The 9,774-nt window shown below is 37.7% G+C and overlaps 1 protein-coding gene across 1 annotated transcript; it reads left to right on the top strand.

The window, feature by feature from the left end:
- Nucleotides 1-534: 534 nt before the first annotated feature.
- LOC108665737 (structure-specific endonuclease subunit SLX1) lies at nt 535-4,615 on the top strand. Its single transcript, XM_018152528.2, has 5 exons — nt 535-828; nt 1,628-1,679; nt 2,527-2,712; nt 3,614-3,768; nt 4,068-4,615. Exons 1-5 carry the CDS (start codon nt 656-658, stop codon nt 4,528-4,530), a joined length of 1,029 nt encoding a protein of 342 aa, XP_018008017.1. The 5' UTR covers nt 535-655; the 3' UTR covers nt 4,531-4,615.
- The last annotated feature ends 5,159 nt before the right edge of the window (nt 4,616-9,774 follow it).

The following is a 9,774-nucleotide window of genomic DNA, read 5'->3' as shown; positions in this document are numbered from 1 at the left end:
GATGTGTGTTCTCAATACGAGTTCACGCTTATCAAGGGCCTTTCAGGGGGTTCGCGAACACTATTGTGGTCATGAACGATTTATGGAATGTGATTTTTTTGCTGTATGAAAAGTATTACTTGCGAACGGCATAAACTGGCCCCGATGTGCAACTGTTGACATACGTAATCCACCAGGTCTTAGCAGACCTCCATTAATCTAAACTACTTCAAAGTCTTATTATGAGTGCAATAAGAAAAATAAAATATAATTGATACGATTCAATGGCGGCTTATATATAACATTAGTAGTATGCTCGATCGCAACCGACTTGGTGTCACAGTCTCCATGTGCACTGTCGAAACAAGACAAAAAAAAAAATTTCTACGTAAAAATTATCCAGCCCCTGATTGACTTTGAGTGTGGCTTCCTTAGCAAGTAAATCTGTACCCAGCCGAAGTTTAAATGATTAGTAAAAGCATATTATCGAAAATTTTTCGATCTAAAGTTACAAATACATTTGTGAAGAGTCTTTAATGAACTAGAACCTTTTCAGAACATCAGTGAGATCGATCTGTTAATTGACTAGTTTAGGTAGTGCAATAGGAATTAACTACGACGTTATAGAGTTGGCATACGTACTAAATTTATAAAAATGTATTGATTCGCCACAAATATGACTCAATCAAAAGACGGTTTTTACGGAGTGTATTTACTGGTGAGCGAGAACCCTCGTTTCTCTGGTCGTACGTACATCGGCTTCACCGTCGACCCTCACCGGCGTCTGCGGCAGCACAACCGCGGCTCACATGCGGGCGGGGCGTGGAGAACAAGCCATAAAGGACCGTGGTGTGTAGACTTATTATTACCCTAAGCACTTTTTCTGTGTTCGGAATTCAGAATTATATTAGCAATATTCTCATCTGTACTATGAATTCATTCTATTTAGGAATTCATTGTTATTTTAGTAATATTATGATCAGTTTCGCAGTTCAGAATTATTTTAGCAATATTCTCATCTGTATTCGGAATTCATTCTATTTCGGATTTCATTGTCTATTCTAGGAATATTCTGATGTTTCGGAATTCATTCTATTTCGGAATTCATTGCTATTTTAGTAATATTCTGATGTTGCGGAATTCGTTCTATTTTTGAATTCTTTCCTATTTTAGTAATATTCTGATGTTGCGGAATTCATTCTATTTAGGAATTCATGGCTATTTTAGTAATATTCTCATCTGTATTCAGAATTCACAGCTATTTCTGTAATATTATTACTTATTTTTTATTTCCATTATTTCGTAGTTTTCTTGTTAGAGTTTCGTAATTCGCTATATTCACACTAGAAGTAAATTATTAATCTATAAAATTTGCTAGATAATATTCATTTTAGCCTATTTCCTATGTACAAATTTTGAATAATTTCTTTCATAGCCTATTCCATTATTTTGAACTCGAAAACCGAACCGGTAATACGTCGCCCGTTGATGACCGAGTTGTATATCATTCTGCAAAATTTATACGGAATTTATAATTTATTTAATTTTTTAATGTATAAAATTTTAAATAAATATATAATTTATTTTCAAATATTTATTTATTTATTTTTTTATTTATTCTAACTGCAATTAAAAATTTATTTTTCAGGTCCATGGTCTTAGTGACACATGGGTTCCCCAACGAAGTCTCGGCTCTGAGAGTAAGTTCAGCTTACGTAGTGTAACACATGCCCGGAGATCACGTACCAACGTACCACCATTGATAGAAAATTATACATTTTTTCACAATTTCATATAATTAAGAATTAGAAAACTTAAAATTTTCATCCATAATTATTTTTCCATATATGTCTTTTCATATTGCATCAAAGTTATTCCTACTTTCCATGAGTAAATCCTGAAATGATTTAATTTAGCATGAGGTCCTTGTTACTGGAAAATCACTTCACGCTGGGGAAAATATTACTTACGTTCAAGTGATTATTTATTTGATTATCCACTATAAAAAACCGTTGCTTGAACTCACGATCAGATCCATGTACGGTAATTATTTTCATATATCGCCAGTGATAGATCAATGTAATTACAAAATCGCATATATTAATGACCATGCAAAATAGGCCAGTGATACATCAATGTAATTAAGATATGGTACATATTAATAACCATGTACAATAGACCAGTGATAGATCATTGTAATTAAGATATGGTGACCAATGTATTAAGATAGACCAATGTTATTAAGATATGGTGACCAATGTATTAAGATAGATCAATGTAATTAAGATATGNGACTAATGTATTAAGATAGACCAATGTAATTAAGATATGGTGACTAATGTATTAAGATAGACCATTGTAATTAAGATATGGTGACTAATGTATTAAGATAGACCATTGTAATTAAGATATGGTACATATTAATGCCCCCGACAGGTAGAGTGGCCCTGGCCAGTGATAGATCAATATAATTAGGATATGGTGACGGCCAATGATTAAGATAGACCACTGTAATTAAGCTATGGTGCATATTAATGCCCCCGACAGGTAGAGTGGGCCTGGCAGCACCCAGAAGCCAGTCGTCGGCTGCGTGGCGTGCCGCGCAAGAAAGCCTCGGAGTCGCGACTGGCGTACAGCGTACGGCTGCTGGGCTGCCTCCTTCAGACGCCTCCGTGGTGCGCGCTGCCTCTCACTGTCACGTGGCTAGAGCAGCGCTACTACATCCCCTTCACTGTTGAGTATACATCCCCTTCACTGTTGAGTATACAGTCTCTTCACTGTTGAGTATATATCCCCTTCACTGTTGAGTATACAGTCTCTTCACTGTTGAGTATACAGTCTCTTCACTGTTAAGTATACAGTCTCTTCACTGTTGAGAATGCAGTTTCTTCACTGTTAAGTATACAGTCTCTTCACTGTTGAGAATGCAGTTTCTTCACTGTCTATTGAATAGCCAATGCTACGACTCCCCCTTCACTGTCAGTTGATTAGGCAACGCAACTATCAGTTTTCAAAGTCTGTAAGTTGGATAAACCCAGTCACACGTGTCGATAGTTCTTTAAAAAATATAACTCAGTACTCACTGCAGTGAGTGACAGAGAGCGCATTTTCTCGTCGACGAAAACGTGAAGTCACTGACGGACAGACAGACGGACGGACGGACATGGCGAGCACAATAGTGCATTTTTTCCATAAATGAGAAAATGCGCTAAAAATTAGTGCCATTCCGATGATAACGCAGTGAAAACGACTGTAAAATAACAGTTCTCCACTCTGGTGGCAAGCTTTTTGACGATTGCATGCAAAAGCTGGACCCAAGATGCGATAAGTGCCTCATTATTAGTGGGAATTAAATAGAAAAGTAGGGTAAACAATACTAGTTTGAACTGTATAGTTTTTTTAATGATGCACGTGTTTTATATTTCGAAACGGTACTCACATTAAAAACACACACTCTACACACGTTTTTATCGAGAATACCGAGGATGCGATGTTACTGTGTGGCTTCTAGAACTATAAAGGCCATAAAATATACATTCTCCCGTCCTTTCATTCCATTCATACTCAAGTTTGCTTAAGCCACCCATTGTGTAAATTTCGTTCTCAGGTGTGAATATATTTTTGTCTGCCACAGCAAGACCTGCATCCGCCTCCCCACATGGTGGTCAGAACGTGCGACATCAGCGAACTGAAGAAGTCGAAGCGCCTGCCTGCTGATGAAGGCGCTGACGGAGGTCCTGCCATTTGTGGGCTGTGCAACGACTCAATGGACGTTTTAGATAGAATAAGGTGAATATAGAAGAATATATTATAGAATAAGAATGCATTTACATTCAATGTAAATGCATTCTTTTCGTAATGGATTTAATATTTGGAAATTTGCAAGAAAATTTGATGTTATACGTTCACTTGTGATGCTAAAACTTTAGTTTTTTCGTAGCCTAAGCTTATTTTGTACTTATTCGATAAGAATTGACTAAAAATTCGGGAGATTTTATAGTTAGAATAATAATAAAGTTATCTTGTGACCTGATAAAATGGTCATCTTAGCTTGGGGACAACTTAAACCAAATTCGTATCTGTTGCAGATGTACCCACGATGATTGTTATCTGGTTAGTCACCCATTGTGTCTGGGACGTCTCTTGCTATTGCAAGAAACCGTTCGTCGTCACCCTACCCAGTCTCTCCCGACTTGGATCCAACTTAACACGGAAGATAGCCGCCACGCTCTGACATCGTCCCAACGCGGATCAAAAAATTTATCCACTGGAAGTCAGCTCAAGAAATCTTCACAACCGACCACCTCACTGGATGTCAGTGTCGTGGCTCCCCTGATCCCAGTGGACGGGACATGTCCAAGATGTAAAGGGTACATCCTATGGGGGGAATTGGTCCGTCCCCTGAGCGTGGCGTGTGCGAGCAGCAGAGGGGGTGACCGTGGTAAAGGTGTGTGGGTTGCCCATGAAGAAGAAAACGAAGAACGTGAGTCTGACTTGACCGACGATGATGAAGATGAAGATCATTGGACTAACCTACTTACACAAAAATGAAGACAGATTTACCTCTAACGAAAAGTAAATTGATGGCAGACAATGCCATATTTTAATATTATAAAATAAAACTTTTTGCACTGGCTTCCTTTTCCTCAGATTTACGAGTCGTCATTCTTTGGTTTTGAACGCAAATTTTTAGTGCACTTACTTTGTTTTTCGTTTTTGAAGGAATTTTACCTCCGTAGTTAAATTTAGAATGAATTTTCTTATCGAAAGCTTCATTGAAAGATGAATTATTAGATTGGCAGCAACATGACGTTCACTCTCGCATGAAAATTGGGCGCTGAAAGGTGGTTAACTAAAAAATTTTGATTATTTTATCGAGATTTTCAAGGAACCAGTGTGGTGAAAAATGACTCGTAATGACTTCATAACGAGGTCAGAAAGTATAGTCGTTTACGCGATAAACATTTATTTTTTCACAACTGGCACTAGTGGCCAAGTGGTTACAGTTCAGAGTACCAGGATTGGAGCAGAGAGGCGCCGGCTCGATCCCCATCTCTGTGCATCAGTTTCTGGTCAGAATCGGCAAGGAGGCCGGGCGGTTAAGCACAGCAGAATTGTAGCAGTGAGTTTCGTGTTCGAGACCGCAACAAGCTGTGAATGTTTTGCGGTGTTAAAAATCGGCGATAGGCCTACGGCCTAATAAGCGCTGAAACCGCTATTATACTTATTATTATAAGCACCTACCATTCCAGGCCATTTGATGCTCAAAGCGTTGCGGCCGATAAGGTTGCGTCTCGATGCTGTCAGAGTTGCAGGCTGGCCAAAGAATAAGAAACTAACTACGTGTGAAAAATAATCCTAATTAGTACGGCAATATCTGGTAAATATATACGCATTTTGGATACATTAGCTTTCGGCAGAAATTTAAAGGCACTCGGTTGTGTAACGACTAAAATTTATTCAATTATCAGCTCCCTGTGAGCGCTCGGCGCAGTGATAGCATTAAAAGCTCAAGGCTACGTATTTTGGATCAATTCATTTCATGCATTAAAGGAAGCATGCAACCTTTCATTTAATTTAAATTTATCAATTAATTTATAGTATTCGAGGTACAACGTTACGCGCTTTGGGACAATATAAATCTTGCATCATAGGCGTTGACTTGAGTATAAGCGATAAAAATGGTAGTCAATTAGCAGCTTAATTTTAGCGAGCGGAGCAGTAATTACGCTAGGCAGCTCGCAGTACACGAGCTTCTCCGCTGTCAGTCAAGCGATGTTGTGGTTGGCTGCTTTGAAGAGAAGGCGCGACCGCAAAGAAAAAGAGAGAGGGAGGGGGAGAGGGTTTAAAAATGACAACGAATGATGAGCGACGACTGAGCAAACAAAAAACATAAAAATAAGTTAGAGGTGGAGGTTTTGGCAGCGGTCAGCTGATGGGTATACAACGTGAGCCCTACACTATTATGGGCCGAGCTCTAGCTTGTAGGAATACGGCTCTTTGGTAAATGGGCGTGAAAACTTTTATTTTTATTACTATCATACTATATCTAAAATTTTAAGTACCCGAAACAGTTTATGGATATAAAATGTATCAAACTTAAATAATTTTGACAACAACAAGCTTTCCAATACATTCAATCATGCCATTAAAGAAACGGTAATCCAATTGCATATGCCTTTGAAAAGCATAATTAACAAATAGATATTCCATCTATTTGTTAGATACTTTCTATAAAGTAAAGACAGACGGTAAAGAAGTTTACTCGCGATGTAAAAACAAGGTGGACATTCAGAGCAGTTTCACATGGTTCCCTCTGAAGAATAACTTTGCAATCTAGTTTAGAAAACTACATCGTAACTAATGACATTTAAATTATCTCCTGGCTTTTTTCTGTCATGAATTCATACAGGGGCTGCCAAAATTTAGAGCTGAATCCCAAAATCTGTACAATCAATTTTTGTGAAAAAAATCCGTGGTCATGTAGAATCAAACTTTTAATCGATAAATCCACGCAACATTTTCGATATTTTTGAATCGATAAATCCACGCAAAAGTCAATCACGGAACGAATTGAGTTCGGTCAGACTGAAAAGTTTTAAATGTTATAATCGGTACCAGGTGTTTGCCCGAGAAATCACCGCAACCTTATTAAGGAAGATCTCGTCTACCTGAGCTTCAAACGATCTGCAAGGCTAAGAGGGAGTATAGTCTTGTCTTGGCGTGGCTGCAAGTATGAACGCTACAGGCCGCATGCCTTCACAAACATTAAGATGCGGACCTGGTGATTGACATGCCCCACGTTACCATTACTCTGAGTTATGAACGCTACGCTCCATGTTATGTTCTTTGGAGCGGTGCAAGTCTTCGGGCTGATCGCTGACATATGTTGCGCTGAGGGGAAACCGAGTTCAGGCAACGTGCGAGGACCTTGAGTTCCCATGAATTTCTAATAAAAAAGGAATTTATCTTATATTTGTTACACGTGTAATATGAAACATAGTTTTCGTGCGGGCGCTCGTGGAAAATTTTATCAAAACTCACATTTTATTGCAAAACTTGGGCCGACAAATTTGAAAACAACCGTTAAAAACGCGTATAAGTAATAGTGCATAATTAAATACAACTTAAATCTGTGATTGAATCTGCTAATAAATCTGTGGTTAAATCTGTGATTAGAACAGTGATTAAATCTACTAAAATTACATTGAACCTGATAGAAAAGATATCAACAAAAATGAGTAGGCGTGTTTTTTTAGTTGTTATATTTTCAAAGAATGTTTATTTCCTTCCTATTTAATATAAATTGTTCGGCACATTTGCAAATCAAAAGTTCTGTTTCCATGAATGAACGATTAATTTAGAACGTTTCCATAGTTACGCATTAGAAACGCCATATATAGTTCCCGCATTAAGAATGTTGCCGTAGTCACCGCGTTACGAACGTTTCTGTAGTTCCCCCCGTTATGAACGTTTCCGTAGTTACCGCGTTAAGAACGTTTCCGTAGTTACCGCTTTAAAAACGTTTCCGTAGTTACCGCGTTAAGAACGTTTCCATAGTTACCGCGTTAAAAACGTTTCCGTAGTTCCCGCTTTAAGAACGTTTCCGTAGTTACCGCGTTGAGAACGTTTCCGATGTTACAGCGTTATGAACGTTTCCGTAGTTACCGCGTTATGAATATCTCCGTAGTTACCGCGTTATGAACGTTTCCGTAGTTACCGCGTTATGAACGTTTCCGTAGTTACCGCGTTATGAACGTTTTTGTTTTAACGCGTTAAGAGGATTTCCATAGCATCACAAAAATTCTTTCATTTACAACTCATAAAGAAATGTGAAGGTGGCAGACATTAGCTGAGGGATGATGACTTCTACATAAGTTCGTAAAAATAATCTCATCTTAATATTATAACGCTGTCTTTTAATAGTTTTTTATTTAATGGTTTTCGTCTATTTTGTTTTGGATAAACTTGAAATTATTCAACTAATTCATTTAACCCCGAATCTGACAGCTGTTAATCAGCTGTGTTAGCTCGATTAGGCCATTATAACTTATATTCATAAGACCAGACGAATAGATCGTTTATAGCAATAAACGATCGTTCAACTAAAGACCATTTCTAAATTAGAATTTTCTGAATCTATTGGATTTTTTTCTTCCTATTTAAGCAAATTGAAGTATGCAAATAAAATAGTTTACTTTTATACTCCTACTTCCCTGCGTTGCTTTCACCACGAGGCCAAATTGTGGCCTGAATATGAAGAAATATCAGTTAATTACGCAAAAAAGTCTAAAAATAAGAGTCTTCACGTTTTATATACAATTTAACATTTTTCGAAATATTGGTGAAATGTTTGAATAATTTTCCCTGCTATTGAGAAAGTTAGATAGATAATGTATTGTTTAAAAACTCAATGCCATTCAATTTTATAAATATCATGTATGACCCATAGGCCAAAAACTGTAATTATAAAGATCAAGTAATGTAGAACAATTGTTGGAGCCATATAATTCAGTTTAAAACAAATGTTTAATTCACTATAAAGACCAACCATTAAAAATATTTCTAAACGACAAGGACCGGATGACAAACAAATGTCTTGAATATTAGGAGTAAGTGATGAAGATGAGAGGGTCTCGCGGCTTAGGCAAATAGCAGCGGTTATTTTCATAGCACCGCGAAGGAGTCAGTGTTAGGACCCAGCACATTAAGAGGCATGGCCCAGCGCCAACTATTGCAGACTGGCCATGAGGGCAGAGATATGATGCATACGCTTCCTCCCTTGCCGCTCCTATGTTGGTAATGTTATCAATGTATATAGGTTGATTTGCTGCCGCCAATATGTTGGTATGTATGTATATCAATGTATGTAGGTTGATTTGCTGCCGCCCTTAATTTTTATGTGAGCAGTATTATTTAATGTATGTAGGTTGATTTACTGCCGCCCCTATGTTGGTAATGTTATCAATGTGTGTAGGTTGATTTACTGCCGCCCCTATGTTGGTAATGTTATCAATGTGTGTAGGTTGATTTACTGCCGCTCCTATATGTTGGTAATGTTATCAATGTATGTAGGTTGATTTACTGCCGCTCATAGTCATAACATTGGACGAACGGAAACTGATGTGTAAAGTATGGACTTCACTATTTATATGTCCAAATTTTTCAATGTTTTTAATTGTGGCATTTCAAAATTTGAATTTTAAGCGTTGTAGAAGCGTCTTTTTACTTGATAATGTTTAATATTTATTTGCAACGATAGCATACCGACATGTGGATCAACCTCCCTGATAGCATCGTTGACGCTCCGAGTATGAACGCCTTCAAGAACAGACTAGACGAAGCTATGCAGGAGCATATGTTCAGTCTTGAAATGCCTAGCACCTTACGGACCAGGCAAAAAGTCCAGCAGCTATCTCAATCAATCGTCAGTTATGGAAAGATCGGGTTACAAAGGCAGGATCCCTTATGAATCAAGTCACGAAAAATTCAAGAATCGGCTACAGGTCATGAGCCTATTTCTTCAGTGCCGGCACTTCTATTCAATTCTATTGAAATTTCCGTCTTAAGCGTCATATTTTATATTAAAGCAAGGGTCGATGTTCATGAACAACTTCAGATCAGCAAAGAAGTAAACGGAGTTGGAATAAGCAATAAGATCAAGTTATCAGGAAAGCAAAACGAAGTTTTCTTACGCTTGATGCGTGCTTAATTATCTAGATTTTATTTTAATTGTAAATGAAAGGTTTCGATACCAGCTAATAATCTTGTTTAATTGAAAACACCCAACATACA

This window comes from Hyalella azteca, unplaced genomic scaffold (assembly GCF_000764305.2).
Source record: "Hyalella azteca isolate HAZT.00-mixed unplaced genomic scaffold, Hazt_2.0.2 contig10453, whole genome shotgun sequence".
Lineage (NCBI taxonomy): Eukaryota > Metazoa > Arthropoda > Malacostraca > Amphipoda > Hyalellidae > Hyalella > Hyalella azteca.
This window is presented reverse-complemented; position numbering and strand designations above follow the sequence as displayed.

What these genes read in the sequence shown, in the direction of transcription:
- LOC108665737 (XM_018152528.2), top strand. Translation starts at nt 656, where the DNA reads ATGACTCAATCAAAAGACGGTTTTTACGGAGTGTATTTACTGGTGAGC. An exon ending in ACGAAGTCTCGGCTCTGAGA is followed by an intron (nt 1,680 to 2,526) that starts GTAAGTTCAGCT and finishes TGCCCCCGACAG; the next exon opens with GTAGAGTGGGCCTGGCAGCA. An exon ending in GACGTTTTAGATAGAATAAG is followed by an intron (nt 3,769 to 4,067) that starts GTGAATATAGAA and finishes TATCTGTTGCAG; the next exon opens with ATGTACCCACGATGATTGTT.